General features: G+C 42.8%; 1 protein-coding gene across 8 annotated transcripts in view; it reads left to right on the top strand.

Annotated features, from left to right (window-relative positions):
• Positions 1-17,014, top strand: part of LOC106576818 (sorbin and SH3 domain-containing protein 1) — a 79,366-nt gene that overhangs the window by 51,238 nt on the left and 11,114 nt on the right. For 7 of the 8 annotated variants that reach the window (XM_082964695.1, XM_082964693.1, XM_082964697.1 and 4 more), the window contains 5 exons: positions 3,004-3,053; positions 7,545-7,720; positions 10,089-11,555; positions 14,878-14,963; positions 15,240-15,413. In XM_082964695.1, coding sequence (XP_082820821.1) covers positions 3,004-3,053; positions 7,545-7,720; positions 10,089-11,555; positions 14,878-14,963; positions 15,240-15,413 — 1,953 coding nt within the window. The remainder of the gene's footprint in view (positions 1-3,003; positions 3,054-7,544; positions 7,721-10,088; positions 11,556-14,877; positions 14,964-15,239; positions 15,414-17,014) is intronic. The other variant, XM_082964699.1, reaches the window with a different exon arrangement.

Below are 17,014 nucleotides of genomic sequence, written 5' to 3'. Positions count from 1 at the left end.
ATACACCCCTGATCACAAACAAACACAGTTCACTTTCATAGCAGCCACATACAAACAGCATGATCACTTTGCTCGTTAATTCCTTCTCGCATCTACGCGCTCTCCTCCTCTCACCTTCTCTCTTCACTTGTGGACTTCAGTGTACAACACATCAGCTGTCTGTGACCAGGCGAAAAAACCCTTCAAAGCCAAACCTTCATATCATAACCTCTAACCGCTACACACAGCCTACATCATTGTCACCATATTAGCTAACATCATAGTCAACATAGCTGCTAGAACTAATGCATTAGTGAACCCGCTAAAATCAGGCAGTACTGTGTACAGTCAGCAAGCAGTTTAGAAGTTACACAGGCGAGTCCCGGTGGCAATAAATTAATAAAAACAAAAGCTTACCTTGACTTGGAAAAGTTCCAGTACTGGATAGCCAGAACCAGCTAGCTAACATGGCATCTCTCTCTGTTTGAGCCAGGTGTTTGAGTAGGCTAAACTATCTAGCTGTATTCGCTAGCTAAAACGTGAAAGAGAAAGTGAAATATAGCTCTCTCTCGTTTCTCCTTCATTTTTGAAGAAATGTATTTGTTTAAAACTGTTCAACTATTGTCTTTCTCTCTCTTTGAGTCAACTACTCACCACATTTTAGTACTGTAGCTTATGCTTTCAGTACTAGGTGGACAAAATGTCAGCTCATGCTGCAAGAGCTCTGCTAGGTTGGAGGACATCCTCTGGAAGTTGTCAAAATTACTGTGTAAGTCTATGGAAGGGGTTGAGAATCATGAGCCTCCTAGGTTTTGTATTGAAGTCAATGTACCCACAGGAGGACGGAAACTAGCTGTCCTCAGGCTTCACCACGGTGCTACCCCACAGAGTGCTGTTGAGGCTACTGTAGACTTTAATTGCAAAACATTGTGTTTTAATCAATTATTGGGTTACGTGAATATATTTAGCATAGATTTATCTGAAAAGGATAACTCCTCACTGCCGCTTGCTTTTTAAAGAAATCTCTGCACCATTTCCTGGTTGCTAAAACTCGAATAGTTTGCCTAATTTCAGTTTATGGGACAAAATAAGCTAGTATAGTGTAGAGAATCACTGCTGTGAAATATATTTCCCATAACGAAAAATATTGTTTCAGCTGTTTGAAGCTGTAGTAAAACCGAAAGTAAAAGACCCAAAAACCTAGCATATAGATAGCACATATTGAACAGATCTACCGCTTCTTAGACTTACTTTCACTAGAATTATAGATCTGTAACTCACATTTCTATGTGAATTTGGTCGGGTTGCCCAAAAAGTTACATATTGCACTATCACTATTTACATTTTTCTGAAATTCACTGAGGAGGATGGTCTTCCCCTTGCTCCTCTGAGGAACCTCCACTGGTATCTATACATCTAACGTACATTGCTGAGAATCCCCAGGCTTGTAAATCTCTTGTAAATAAGTTCAGATAAGCCTCTCACCTCTATTTTCTGTTTATTTTCCATCAGAGCAGCGTAGTGTCATCTCAATTACCCACAAGTAGCACAAGAAACCATTCATTTCATCCTGTGTTGAGAGGGACTGGGAGTTCAGTCAGCAGACCTGAGCATTTACTTTAGCCAGCTTGGAGTGCCAGATGGGTGGGGTTTGCAGATTTGCAACTATTCTATTGGCTCCATTGTGCCAGGCAAGCTCAATCAAGTCCAGCTAAAGTATTTGAAATGATTATAAATAGTGTTTGAACCCAATTCTGTCAGACAGAGTGGGATATAAGGACAAGAAAGTGAGAAGACAGAAAATGATGTGGCAGTGGCATGTTCTCGAAGAGGGGGGTGAAGTGCCCGTGGAACATTTGGCTTTATAAATAGATTAGTCTATAGACCTTCCAGGCTGAATGCTGGTCTTATAAAGATAGGCATTTATTTTGAAAGGTTATTAATGATCCTCCTCCCCTGGCAACCAGAGGGAATGCATGTTGTGGGAAATAAGCCTGTGCCGTATGCTACTGGTCTGGTCGTCTGTTTGAGATGGGGCGGGTGTGAAAACGTGTGGTGCTACAAGAAGGGCCAGGCTGGCGCTTGGGATTGTGCAATATTATTTGCAAACAACACTTGTGCTTTTATTCATAGCCCGCATATCATGTCTGTTATTTTGACACTCTGTGACGTCGCATGGAGAAAAGCAACAGAAACAGTGGGCTAAAATTAGCGAGCTCTAAACCATTCAAAATGCTAGCGGGTGCTACACCCCACCCCCCCAGCGAATGGCTCTCCCTGTGTTTTGGGGTTAGTAACCTCCCCAGAATAACATCAAATAAGATAACGCGTGTTGTTAGCTCACACGGCGCAGTCCTATAAACAAACTTATTCACTCACCCTTCCTTGTTTGTTTATGTATGTATGCTTGTGCTTATACTATATGTCTTTGTGCTAGTTTGACTTTATTTGTGTGTTACTGTAAATGTCTGACTCCGTTTCTAATTGCTTTTACTGTATTCAGGAATTGTTGTTATTTGCATTATACTGTGACGATATTTGTGTGTGTGTGTGTGTGTGTGTATGTATGTGGGTGCACGTGTGCGCGCAAGTGTGTGTAATTTGGCCTGCTTGCACCACCAGCTGGTTAATTGTCCCCCGGTCTGGTCCAGTGGTAATGAGAGTGACTCAATACCAGACAAAAGAGAGGCCCTCTGTGAGAGACACCAGCCTATTGGCTGAGCCTAGTGAGAGCCCCCTCCACGCATGGGCCCCCTCCCCTGACTGATGCACGCCCACCCCCCTGCACCCCTCCTCACTCCCGCTTGTTCTCCAACTTGCATGCCGGCCAAAACACACGCTTGCTCCTCCATGTAAAAGCGTCGTCCAGCAGAGCTAAGAATCGCAGGCTTTGGAGACACTACAGACAGACACAGGAGAGCGAGAGAAGAGAACCTCACGACAGCTAATGCTCCTGCATCTGTTTTAGCTGGAAGAGACCTTCCTGTGGATTTATCAATGACTTCTTTGTTTGGTCTGTTGCAGAGTGCCCCCTCTTTCAGCCCTCTGGAAACAGCCTCCGACCTACAGAAGTAGTAAGTCCATGCTTGTCTTACCTCTATGTTTCTGTCTTATTGCTTATCCATTCCCAAACGTGTGTTTGTCTGTGTTTAGGGTGCGTTTTTAGGAGTGCTGTCAGCAGGGATTTTTTTGTGTGCGTTTGAACACCCTGTGAAGATTTCCCCAGAGAGAGAGAGAGAGAGAGAGAGAGAGAGAGAGAGAGAGAGGAGAGAGAGAGAGAGAGAGAGAGAGAGAGAGAGAGAGAGAGAGAGAGAGAGAGAGAGAGAGAGAGAGAGAGAGAGAGAGAGAGAGAGAGAGAGAGAGAGAGAGAGAGAGAGAGAGGCTCCTATTAACAAGGGTAAAATCTACCAGTACAGTGTGTCCTCTGTCTGCTTTGGAGAGATTTGGGGGGGGGTTAGTGAAGGAGGTGGTGGTGGGGACATGGTTACTATGTGGCGATTTATTTAAAGCTGAAAGCAAACAGCCCCTGAGTCAAACCTGGATGTCATTTGTGAGTGGAGAGAGACAGGGAACTGCGCTCTACTCCACCCCTACAGCTACGTAACTTTACAGAAAACGTTATCCCCCCAGAGTGGGTGTGTGAAGCGCCTGCATCGTATAACAAGAATAACTTTTATATGAAAGAGGGTGTTTGGTCATTAAGCAAACCAGCAGCATTACGACTTGGATCACTTTGTTTTTGTCAGCAGAGATTTATGTGCGCTATTTTTGTTTTCGCAATAAAATGTAAGGAATTCTAGCCTTCGCCATGGTGACTTTCTTGAGGTCCATTGGCTGAAAGTTGTCCCTCCATTTCAACATGGAATTTTCCATCTCTCTCCAAACTTCAAGTGCATCCGGAAAGTATTCAGACACCTTGACTTTTTCTACATTTTGTTATGTTACAGCCTTATTCTAAAATTGATTTAATCGTTTTTTCTCCCTCATCAATCTACACACAATACCCCATAACGACATTGTAAAAACAAGTTTTTAGACATTTTTGCTAACTTATTACAAATAAAAAACAGAAATATCACATTTACATAAGTATTCAGACCCTTTACTCAGTACTTTGTTGAAGCACCTTTGGCAACGATTACAGACTCGAGTCTTCTTGGGTATGACGCTACAAGCTTGGCACTCCTGTATTTGGGGAGTTTCTCCCATTCTTCTCTGCAGATCCTCTCATGCTCTGTCAGGTTGGATGGGAAACGTTGCTTCACAGCTATTTTCTGGTCTCTCCAGCGATGTTCGATTGGGTTCAAGTCTGGGCTCTGGCTGGGCCACTCAAGGACATTCAGAGACTTGTCCCGAAGTCACTCCTGCGCTGTCTTGGTTGTGTGCTTAGGGTCGTTGTCCTGTTAGAAGGTGAACCTTCGCCCCAGTCTGAGGTCCTGAGCACTCTGGAGCAGGTTTTCATCAAGGATCTCTCTGTACTTTGCGTCGTTTATCTTTCCCTCGATCCTGACTACTCTCCCAGTCCCAGCCGCTGAAAAACATCCCCACAGCATGATGCTGCAACCACCATGCTTCACCATATGGATGGTGCCAGGTTTCCTCCAGATGTGACGCTTGGCATTCAGGACAAAGAGTTCAATCTTGGTTTCATCAGACCAGAGAATTTAATTTCTTATGGTCTGAGTCCTTTAGGTGCCTTTTGACAAACTCCAAGCGGCTTGTCATGTGCCTTTTACTGAGGAGTGGCTTCCGTCTGGCCACTCTACCATAACGGCCTGATTGGTGGAGTACTGCAGAGATGCTTGTCCTTCTGTAAGGTTCTCCCATCTCCACAGAGGAATTCTGGAGCTCTGTCAGAGTGACCATCAGGTTCATGGTCACCTCCCTGACCAAGGTCCTTCTCCCCTGGTTGCTCAGTTTGGCCAGGCGGCCAGCTCTAGGAAGATCCTTGGTGGTTCCAAACTTCTTCCATTTAAGAGTGATGTAGGCCACTGTGTTCTTGTGTTCAATACTGCAGAAATGTTTTGGTACCTTTCCCCAGATATGTGCCTCGACACAATCCTGTCTTGGAACTCTACGGACAATTCCTTCGATCTCACGGCTTGGTTTTTTCTCTGACATGCACCATCAACTGTGGGACCTTATAAAGACAGGTGTGTGCTTTTCCAAATCAAGTTGTAGATACGTCTCAAGGACGATCAATGGAAGCAGAATGCACCTGAGCTCAATTTCGAGTCTCATAGCAAGAACCTGTTTTTGCATTGTCATTATGGGGTAGATTGATGAGGAAAAACAATAATTTTATGCATTTTAGAATAATGCACTATCGTAACAAAATGTGGAAAAAGTCAAGGGGTCTGAACACTTTCCGAATGCACTGTATATTAGGATTTCACAGCATGATATTCCCTAACTCTTTTGTTTACTGTCGTCCTAAATCTTTGACGTCATTCATTGTCGTCAGCTCATAGGATATTAAGTAGCACAGCTTATTGATATTGCCATGCACTGTATTGCAATAACTTAATTAACAGAGACATCTCTTTGTACTTATTATATTATATGTCATTTTATGAATACTACATGTTTTAACTAATGTCTACAGTCTAGATGGATTGCTTAAAGCATTGGTTCAGTCTAAAGCCTTTCTTTTTAAATAAATAAACATGTATTTGCAAAGCTCTAACAAATATGTAAAGTAACTTGTTGCGTCAACTATCTGCCCCCAAGATCTGAAAATTCCCATTTAAAATGAGCAAAAACTATTTGTTTCTGGTCAATAGCTAATCATAATTGCACATTACTTTGATGAACAAAATTATTAATAATAACTTTCAGACCACTGGCTTCGTTGGCCCAAACCGCTTTGATTCGCTAATGTTTAATAATGTTTGTGATGCGTCAAAACAGTTTGTGCTGTGAACCCTATCTATCGCCTGTTCAAGAAATGTGTTTAAAATAGCCATAAACTGCTGAGATGAAGCTGTACGTCCCACATGCTTTCCTCAAGCGGATACGAGACACATGTTTAGGGCGTGAGAGTTTACTGGGGTTTCTTTGAATTTAGAGGCCTAGCCTATATTCAAGAACTTTCAAGTGCACATTTACCTCGTTGTTGTATACCATGTTGCTTACTGTATACAGACGTGTGTGTATAAAACACGGGACTCAAACAGATATTTTTTCGCTTTGAGTGCAGTATAGGTCAGCAACGGACATGTGTGCAGACAGTATTCAGTCGTTAGACTGTTCACGATTGATTGAGATGCTATCGGCTGTAGGCTTATATTTCAAATGTTGCCATTTTTCAAACAGGGTAAGCTCCTATCAATCTATTCTTAGCCTTGCAATTTTATTCATCATCAAACAATCAAGCTCTCTGAGCTCGATGCCTGCTGGTTAGATGTTATTGGGTCAGAACATCTTCAGTCGCATGACAGATGTTATGTTGGTTCCAAGGAGTTGTAGAGCCAATGTAGCCTGCTAAGGGGTATTTATATGAATAGTTGCATGTGCCCTATAAAGTCAAGTAATTTTTTTATTGAACATGAAGGCAGTATCCCAAATGGTTGGTTCTTCTGAGAACTATGAAATAGGTTCTTTATTAAGGGGGTTGAATTTAAAAAAGGAGGTATTTATAATCCAACATTTGGTTCTTCCTGTTGAACTGTAATCAAGCACCATGTCAGAGTGCCTAACTCATTTGGGCAAAACCTGTTACTCTCCTCACGCCTCACTTCACTTCTGCCCTCAAATGTGTGTCTATTGTGTCTCCAAATGTTTTCTTGATTGTTCATTTACAGCATAGGAAGGTAGAATATCCGGCAATGGGAATGAAACTACCGTTGTGTTACCTTGTAAAGATACTGTCGGTGGAGCGATTCCTTATGCTGAAAAAAAAGTTGTCAGGCTTTGTTTTCTTTTTCTACGTTACTGGAAAATTGTTGTCAGTTTAATGGCCTCCACTCGTACATGGCAGCACAAATAGAAAGGCAGGGAGGCGTCAAGTTCTCTCCTCTCCTCAGAACAATCCTGAGAAAAGTACAGGTGCGTAGCAGAAGAGAGGCAGGAGCAACATGTGGTAACGTTCAGGCAATATTTTTTTCGAAAGCTCTCCAATTGGCCCCTGTGGAATGCTAAGATAAGGGTGGTGAGCACAAGTAGTGAGTGTTTTAACGTCAAGGTCCAAATTCCAAGCATTCTTATATGAGAGCGTCTTTATACTCTTCATGTTCCCATAATACAAGTAAACAAAAAGGCTGAATCAACAAGGAATCAACCACAGAATGTTCAAAATAAGTCGCACCATATTGCGACTCGCAAAAATTGCGTAAATACAAATGCAATGCTTCTTTATCCTTTCATAAAATGCATTTTATGCAACATTTTTAACTCAGTTAGACTGCACTTAATTGCCCACACTGGTACGTACTCAGGCATGCTCCTTTCTAGCTACAGTAGCTGGTTGTGTAAACATGTAGTCCTGTTCTAATCAGGCTTTCTGAGTAAAGCTGCTTTTCAGGTTGAATCACTCTTTACTCCCTGTTTTTCTCACCCCTATCTAGCTCCGGGTGTAAGGCCGGACACAGCGAGGTGGAGAAGGACGAAGTATCGTCTGGCAGCGAGCCAGCGGCTCCAGAATGCGACCGCTATGTTTACAAGAGCATCCTGGAGGGCGGTGATATTCCCCTGCAAGGTCTGCGGGCCCTCAACAAGCGCCATGCCAGCACCTCCTCTAAAGGTAGGATTCCACCACTCAACACATGCTGCCAGTAAATCGGGGGGAACTGAACTAGCTTCACAGTGTGACTCTGAAAGATTTCTTTTACCACTCAGACAGAACTGAATGACTTATGGGGATGATGAACCATAAAAGTGTCTGTCAGGGATACATGTGTTTCCTTTTAACTCTGAATGTCCTTCAGTGGCGCACATATTCTTTTCACACCAGAGGCCAATCATCTTGCAGCATTTATTTTTTTCTCAGATGTTTATTTTATTTATTATTGATATCATGGATCTTTCACCAAACTGTCCATATCCGCTTGGAAATCCATTGAGAGTTCGGCTGTTGAAGGTTTTCCTGCGAAATCAATGAATGAAGGCGATTAGGCTAACCTTGGGTTTTCCCCTCGTCTTCAGTTATTTGCCTCTGCAGGCCAGGCGGTCGTTGGAGAGGCTTAGGGGCAGGGCTCCGAAGTGTACTTAAGCCAGGGAGCAAAGGTCCAGGCGAGGGGACGGATGGGGAGGAAAGGGGGAGATAAACAGGACTCTGGTTTTCACGGCTGGGCCAGACAGGGGTGAGATAAACAAGAAGGACGTAGCAGGGTGGTCAGGAATGAGGAAGTCAGCTGTCAGAGGGAGTAATTCCTGCGCACATGACCAGGGGAGAGAAATGTGATGGGGAGAGGGAGAGGAAAGGAGGGAAGGGGACGAGAAAGGAAGGGGCACAGCTAGGTGAAGTCACCATCACGCCAGTCCATTTGGAGTTTGTTTTAGTTTTTTGCCAGATGCACAAATGTATTCTTTATATTCTTATTGTATGTGAGCCTTCTGCCCTTCTCAATTAATAAGAAATATTTGTTCTCAACAGAATGATTTTAGATGGCTAGTTGGCCTACTGTATTGGGGAAACAAAGTTACCAGATGACTTGACTGCAGTTCAAGTCCCTATACTATAAAAGTCTTGACTGAAGTTCCTTTTCCATAAAATAGTGGAAACTGCTGTAAAGAGAATTCCACCCAGAGTTATCTTGAGCAAACTTAGTCAACTGACTAGCACGCTTTCTCGTTATGGCTAGCCAGAGACACACCACCGTAGCTCTGTGGACACTCAGTTACAGTACAACAGAGCAAGATAAAGTGCAGACAGAGACAAAGAAGCAACTCATCATGTGGTTCTGCTTCGTGCTCTTTCAAACAATAATGGAACACTTTGTTTGTCACCAAACTTTGCTTCCTGCAGGCTGTTCTAGTGGCTAAGATTGTAACGTCCCCTTACAATGTCATTTCCATGTAAATAACAGTAGCGTTCAACTTATTCAGTGTGTGGAGCTCAAACAGGACACCGAGGATATTGCAGGTCTGCCATATATGACTGAGCCAAAATGACAGACTCATAAGAATACTGCTATTTAGAATTTGGAATACTTGTAGAGTTACTTTCACGACAGCTGATGGCAGTTATGTGTCATCATTCCCTACTGTGATATGTCATTCCTTACTGTGGTAGAAACAGCACATGCAGTACTTGGCATTACTAGCACATTGCTTACTTAGGTGAGAGTCAACCATAGCTTACTCATCACAGCAGGTGTGTCTTGCTGAATATTATGCTGTAGTTGCTCACAGGGGTGTGAACGACCTTGTCGTTTTTTAACCGTTTTATTTGAGACTGTGTCCCGTGATGGTCCCTGAGAAGGAAGGGCTTTTTGGGTTTAATTCCTCAACGCTGAGGCTTATTTCGTAAGTATTGTGTTTAGTAGTGCGTAGATAGGCAAGTAGCTTATAGAGTCATTTGTATTTCTTATGAACACGTACGGTATGAACTGTTTACGGGATCATTTTTTTTAAATACACATTTTCAAAGCTAGCTCTCTGTTGTGAGGTTCAAGAGGCAAATATTAGAAAATGAAGTCCAGTGTTTCACTCGAACAACAAGCTTACCAACATTACATCACATAGCATTTCATGCATGCCATACTTCCCTGCTCTTTGCCCTTTCTGTTCTTTCATTTATTTTATGTTGCTGCTTACGATCACTACTAATTTAATTCTGAATGATTGTGATTGAATAAGCATATCAGATCCAATGAAAATACTACACACTTAGTCAAAATCAACATTTTCACTGCTCCACTAAAAACAAAGCATTTTACAAGTGTCATTACTAATTGTATAACAAAGTAATTTGTTGTATAACAGTCATTTGTACTATAGCAAAGTCATTTGTTACTTGATGTGAAATGAATCAAGTTTTTTTCTCCCTCCCATCAACTTTTGATGGAACCTTAGAAATGTGTTGACCCTGTATGTTTTTCAGTGTGTGTGAATTTGTGACCATTGTAACCTAACACGCTGTTTATTCTGTTGTTCTGCATGCTTGCCAGTGGATTATCAAGGTGGGAATGGCTATATAATTTCACCCTGCTCTTCTGTAAATAGTCGATCAGTTCTTGCCAGTAATGCCCTAGGTTACCAGTGTAAAAATAAGAAGCCCTTATCTGCCGCCAAAGCCTGCATACCCCAAATCCTCCCCTCTAAGTTCAAACCTAAGCTGATGGCCCCTAGTGGTGACAGACAGGACAGGAGGACTGTGCCTGCCAGGCACCCAAAGGCACACAGCTGTGAGGATATATACACAGGGAGCACAGGCGCAGAGGCCCAGGAGAGCGGACTACACTCAAACACAGACTCAGACTCCAATGATCTCCCCCTTGACTCTGAGACTGGTTTTCAAAATGGCAACCCTGAGACTAGAAGGTGCACAGCAGAGTTCTCCACCCTGTACCGGAACATGCACAGCATCCAGAGGCCTTCCTACTCGGCGGGCTCCAGCCCCCACGGGAGTGTCCGTAGCCTGACTTCCCTGTTTGAAAAGGTGGGGATCAATGAAACTGATGGGGAGGGGGACGAGGCAGGGGGGAACATTCCCCGGCGGGACGCTGTGTCGTCAAGGGTGTCGGCGTTTGAACTGATCATCCAGCGCTCCAGCCCGACTCCCACACGCTCCTCCTCCATGCCAACGCTACCCACTGGCCCCACCCACAACCACGGCGCCGCCAACCTCTTCATGGTGTCTGCCGTCTCGGCTGAGATGCTGCTGGTCACTGAGCCTGGGCAGACAGAGGGCTGCCCTCTGGAGGGCACGGAGGGCAAGGCAGCCCAAGACGAGGCCTCTCTATCAGGCAGCGAGATAGTGGAGGAGGTGGCATCCTCGGAGTACAGTGACACCCTACGAGCCGAGTCTCTCTCTGGGACTGAGGTAGAGATAGAGCAGCACGGCTCCACAGAGAAAGCACCAGTACCAAAAGTGAAACCCCCAGTGGTCACTTTCTCCAGAACCTCAAACAGTCCCCCAGCACCAGTCAATCCATCTGCTCCCCCACACAACTACCACCTCCACAACCACCACCACCTTAAACCCAGCAGCAAATGCAAAGGCTCCTGCCCAGCCTCCTATACCCGGTTCACCACCATCCGGCGGCATGAGAGGCAGCAGCAGGCCTCAGCTCAGCAGGACAAACTCTCCAACCGGGAGAAAATAAAGAACTCCTCCTCTCCCCCCGCGAACCTCTTGCTCATGGGCCCTGCACCATTCATGGTGAAGAGGTCTCTCCAGTCTCACCGGGCCAAACATTATTTCTCAGCCACTAAGGTGATGGCAGGTCAAAGGTCACAGACCCATTCTAGTGAGCCCAGGCCCCTCATCCCACAGCGTCTCTCTTCCTTGGAGGTGCTGGAGAGGCTTGGCACTGGGGAGGGTGCGCCGACCGACAGTGACAACAACCTGACTAATGGGGGAGGCATGGACGCCAATGGGAATCTTCTGCAGCCGCTGGCAGCTCATCGCAGAGGTGGCTATGTCCTCCCCATACTTTCACCTGAGTGTCACCCTTCCTACACACCCGTGCCGATCTCTATGGCCACTCATTTTGTTTATTCTCCAAACTTTTCTTCCTCACATTGTGTCTGTTTTTTTCACAACGTGATGCTACCACCTTCCATCTTTTTATTCTCTGTGGTTCGTGACAAAGTGACAATGCAGCCTCTCCATTTCAGTTTTTGGTGTTTTGGTTTTGGTGGTTCTTCCATTTTCATTTTCTTGCCTGACGAAATTGTTTTCCCACCAACCCATCACAAGACACTTGAGTAACTTTGCATGACACCTTCATTTTGATTAAAATATATTGGATTTCATGTAAAATGCCATGCAATGTTGGTGTGGGCTATTGTTATGGCATTGCATACTGTATACACCCTCAAGTAATGTGTTACCATGTATTTTTATAAGGCTTTGTGGATTTGGTTTTTGTCAACTTTGAGGTAAATAAATGTGCATCCTCCATTCTATCATTCTGAGAGGACTGGTATTTCAATTAGAGACTATGTGCTTCCCTCTTATGTCTTCAGAGCTGGTATTGGCATTTCCTGTGTTTATTCTGTGTGATAAAACATGGATTTCTGTCTCAGAGGTTGGGAGTTATAGGGGTTTACTATGGCGCTTGCTTGGAGGCACTGTGCAATGTCTATTGGTAAAGGCTGGGTGGGAAGCAAGATGAGTAACGTAGTAGAGTTAGTGATGACTGGGATGAAGCACTAAACATGTCAGTGTGGAATTTAGATCACTCATTGGTGATGGGTGATATGTATTCACATTGTACAACAACCATATCATAGTCACATTATTGTATCTGAATGTTTTGTACAGTATTTGTTGCCTCTATAGCTGTCAACCCCTCTCTCTCTCTGCCTTTTTTCATCGACAACGCCCTAAAGCTTAGTCATAGTGTGTTACTGTGTTTGTTGTTGTTTCGTGCATGTGGGAATATACACTGAGTGTACAAAACATGAAGAACATCTTCCTTATAGTGATTTGCCCCCCCCCCCATGATGAATAACAGCTCATATTTGTCTAGCTCATCAACAACAACACATTTGAGCCCTCCTGATCCATCATGGAAGTTATAAGATCCACTCTCTAGATCCATGAACTGCTCTGCTGCTGACCTCTCCCATATCCTGTAGATAGACATTCATGTGCTTCAAAAATACTTTGTATAGTAGTTAACAATCACAATGACACAGCGCAGCTACTATATATACTGTACAAGAATACAGACTGAGTGTACAAAACATTCAGAACACCCACAGTTGTGTCAAGTTGGCTGGATGTCCTTTGGGTGGTGGACCATTCTTGATAAACACGGGAAACTGATAAGCATGAAAAACCCCAGCAGCATTGCAGTTCTCGACACCAACCGGTGTGCCTGGCACCTACTACCAAACCCTGTTCAAAGGCACTTAAGTCTTGTCCATTCACCCTCTGAATGGCACTCGAACACAATCTATGTCTCAATTGTCTCAAGGCTTAAAAATCCTTCTTTAACCGATCTCCTCCACTTCATCTACACGGATTGAAGTGGATTTAACAAGTGACATCAATAAGGCTTTCACCTCAATTCACCTGGTCAGTATGTGCCATGGAAAGAGCAGGTATTCTTAATGTTTTTGTACATTTAGTGTATGTTTTTTCATTATTTTTTGGGTGTGTGTGTATTTTTCCTTTATCATACTGAAAATGACACCTTTTCTTTGGAGCATGACTAGTTTTATATGGGACAATGTTACAAGTTCCCTTGCTTTGTCAAACTATGCTTTATACATCTATTGGAATTGTGGTATTGCAATGCGTTAGGGTTATCTAAAAACAAAAATATATACACTATCGTTCAAAAGTTTGGGGCCACTTAGAAATGTCCTTGTTTTTGAAGGAGAATCAAAGAAAATTGTCCATTAAAATAACATCTAAATTGATCAGAAATACAGTGTAGACATTGTTAATGTTGTAAATGACTATTGTAGCTGGAAACGGCAGATTTTTTATGGAATATCTACGTAGCCGTACAGAGGCCCATTATCAGCAACCATCATTCCTGTGTTCAAATGGCACATTGTGTTAGCTAATCCAAGTTTATCATTTTAAAAGGCTAATTGATCATTAGTAAACCCTTTTGCAATTGTGTTAGCACAGCTGAAAACGGTTGTTCTGATTAAAGAAGCAATAAAACTGTCCTTCTTTAGACTAGTTGAGTATCTGGAGCACCAGCATTTGTGGGTTCGATTACAGGCTCAAAATGGCCAGAAACAAAGTACATTCTTCTGAAACTTGTCAGTCAGTTCTTGTTCTGAGAAATGAAGGCTATTCCATGCGAGAAATTGCCAAGAAACTGAAGATCTCGTACAACGCTGTGTACTACTCCCTTCATAGAACAGCGCAAACTGGCTCTAACCAGAATAGAAAGAGGAGTGGGAGGCCCCTGTGCACAACTGAGCAAGAGGACAAGTACATTAGAGTGTCTAGTTTGAGAAACAGACACCTCACAAGTCCTCAACTGGCAGCTTCATTGAATAGTACCCGCAAAACACCAGTCTCAACGTCAACAGTGAAGAGGCGACTCCGGGATCCTGGACTTCTAGGCAGAGTTGCAAAGAAAAAGCCATATCTCAGACTGGCCAATAAAAATAAAAGATTAAGATGGGCAAAAGAACACAGACACTGGACAGAGGAACTCTGCCTAGAAGGCCAGCATCCCGGAGTCACCTCTTCACTGTTCATTTCTCAGAACAAGAATAGACTGACTAGTTTCAGAAGAAAGTTCTTTGTTTCTGGCCGTTTTGAGCCTGTAATCGAACCCACAAATGCTGATGCTCCAGATACTCAACTAGTCAAAAGAAGGACAGTTTTATTGCTTCTTTAATCAGAACAACCTTTTTCAGCTGTGCTAACATAACTGCAAAAGGGTTTTCTAATGATCAATTAGCCTTTTAAAATGGTAAACTTGGATTAGCTAACACAACGTGCCTTTGGAACACAGGAGTGATGGTTGCTGATAATGGGCCTCTGTACGCCTACATGTATGTAGATATTCCATACAAAAATCAGCCGTTTCCAGCTACAATAGTCATTTAAAACATTAACAATTTCTACACTGTATTTCTGATCAATTTGATGTTATTTCTTTCAAAAACAAGGACATTTCTAAGTGACCCCAAACTTTTGAACGATAGTGTATATTATAGATATTGAGAGCAGCATTATTGATGAATTTTGTTATGTGAAAATGTTCAATCACTTCTAAGATTTTCAGAACATAATGAATGTATTTTTCGTACTAGATTCAGACTCGTCCCAGGCTTTGACCCAAGGAGACCTTGGTGACGGCCAGGATGAGGTGGTTAGGAGACGCCATGGAGACAAAGAGGTAACATTTCTTTATAGCTTTTAATCATTTCTGAAATGTTTAGTTTCTAGTCATCTCAACAAAACCGGATAGGGCTTCACTCTCTTTTTGAACAAGAAATAGAACTCAAAACGTTTCAGTGTAAACTAAAACGGTGAAATATTTTAACAATTTTAAAATTGTTTTTGTACCCTCATCTTGAAAATGTCTGTGGTCCTCAGAACTATTAATGTGGCATACAAGAACAAGTGAAATACAAAAAATGTACTAGCAGATTATGGTATGTTTCCCTAACAGAAAATCTTAGAAGAGCAGCGGCGGCTGAAGAGGGAGCAGGAGGAGGCTGACACAGCATCGAGGCGACACACAGGAATCGTTCCCACCCACCACCAGTTCATCACTAACGAACGCTTCGGAGACCTGCTCAACATCAACATCAACGACACAGACAAGAGGAAATCCGGATCAGAGGTACAGTACAGTACCATCCCTCTCATTGTGCAAAATGACAGCTATTTTGGTGGTGTGTGTGCGTTAGTGGTGCGTCAGCTGTTTGTTCACACACACCCGCCCGCAAATGCCAGTAACCCATCGGCAACCTTCCGACTACTGTATGTACTGTATATTAAAAAATATATATATTTATTCTTTCTTCATAAAGAATGTGTACTGAGGCCTTTATTAGTCCTGTATTAGCGGGCCAATATACCCCCCGTCCATCCCCGTCCATCCCCCCTCGTCCCCCCCTCGTCCCAACATAGGTAAGCAGATCATAAGCTAGCATTACTTGCTTGCACAACACAGTTTTGATCCCTCCCCCGTTATGTTTCTGTGATTTACCATTTCAACATACCTCACTACAATACCATCCACTACTCTATTTTCAGTGACCAGCTAAATAGATCTGCCAAACATATATTATCATCATGATAAACCTGCTGTTCACTGTGTATTCCCTGGCACACATTTAAAAGGGAAAGGGGGATACCTAGTCAGTTGTACAACTGAATGCATTCAACTGAAATGTGTCTTCCGTATTTAACACAACGCTGTCTTAATCGACATCCATTTCTTCGGTGCCCGGGGAACAGTAGGTTAACTGCCTTGCTCAGGGACAGAACGGCCAATTTTTACCTTGTCAGCTCGGGGATTCGATCCAGCAACCTTTCAGTTACTTGGCCAGCTCTCTAACCACTAGGCACTACGTTTTAATCAGTCAGCTTCCTCTGTTGGCAGTGCTCTATCGGTTTGACTTTAGCCCACAGTAGCCCAGTATTTACCACTGGACAGAAACACAGTCACAAGAGCTGTTTCATTCAGATCATTGCTAGAATATTCTCAGTGGATCAGGGACACTGAAAGGGCACAAGTAACAACCAGATGAGCTCAGAGATTAAATCAAGCACTCAAAAACATTTATGCATTTGAACTAATTACCATTGTACGTAACCAGTACAAATTAGTACTCTGGATTATATTTGTTTATGTTTTTATTCAGTTTTGGAAGCATATAATAACAAAGTTAGTGTTCATTTGCAGTGCATTATAAGCGGTGGAGAAGAAAACAAATGTATATTGTATTTTTTTTCTTCATGTGCCTCTACTTTTATGAATCAACAATGTCTTACTACAGGGCAGTGGTGGGAAAAGTACCCAGTTGTCATACTTGAGTAAAAGTAAAGATACCTTCATAGAAAATGATTCAAGTAAAAGTTAAAGTCACCCACTAAAATACTACTGGAGTAAAAGTCTAAAAGTATTTGATTTTAAATATACTTAAGTATCAAAAGTAAATCATATGTGTTTTAGTGAGTCCGCCCGATCAGAGGCAGTATGGATGACCAGAGATGTTCTCCTGATAAATATGTGAATTGGACCATTTTCTGTCCAACTAAACATTCAAACTGTAATGAGTACTTTTGGGTGTCAGTGAAAGTGTATGGGGTAAAGAGTAAATTATTTTCAATAGGAATGTAGTAAAGTACAAGTTGTCAAAAATATAAATAGTAAAGTGAAGTACAGATACCCCAAAAAACGACTTAAGTAGTACTTTAAATTCTTTTTACTTAAGT

Source organism: Salmo salar, chromosome 18 (assembly GCF_965601325.2).
Source record: "Salmo salar chromosome 18, fSalSal1, whole genome shotgun sequence".
Classification (NCBI taxonomy): domain Eukaryota; kingdom Metazoa; phylum Chordata; class Actinopteri; order Salmoniformes; family Salmonidae; genus Salmo; species Salmo salar.
Note: the sequence above shows the minus strand (reverse complement) of the source record. Positions and strands in the feature narration are given on the sequence as shown.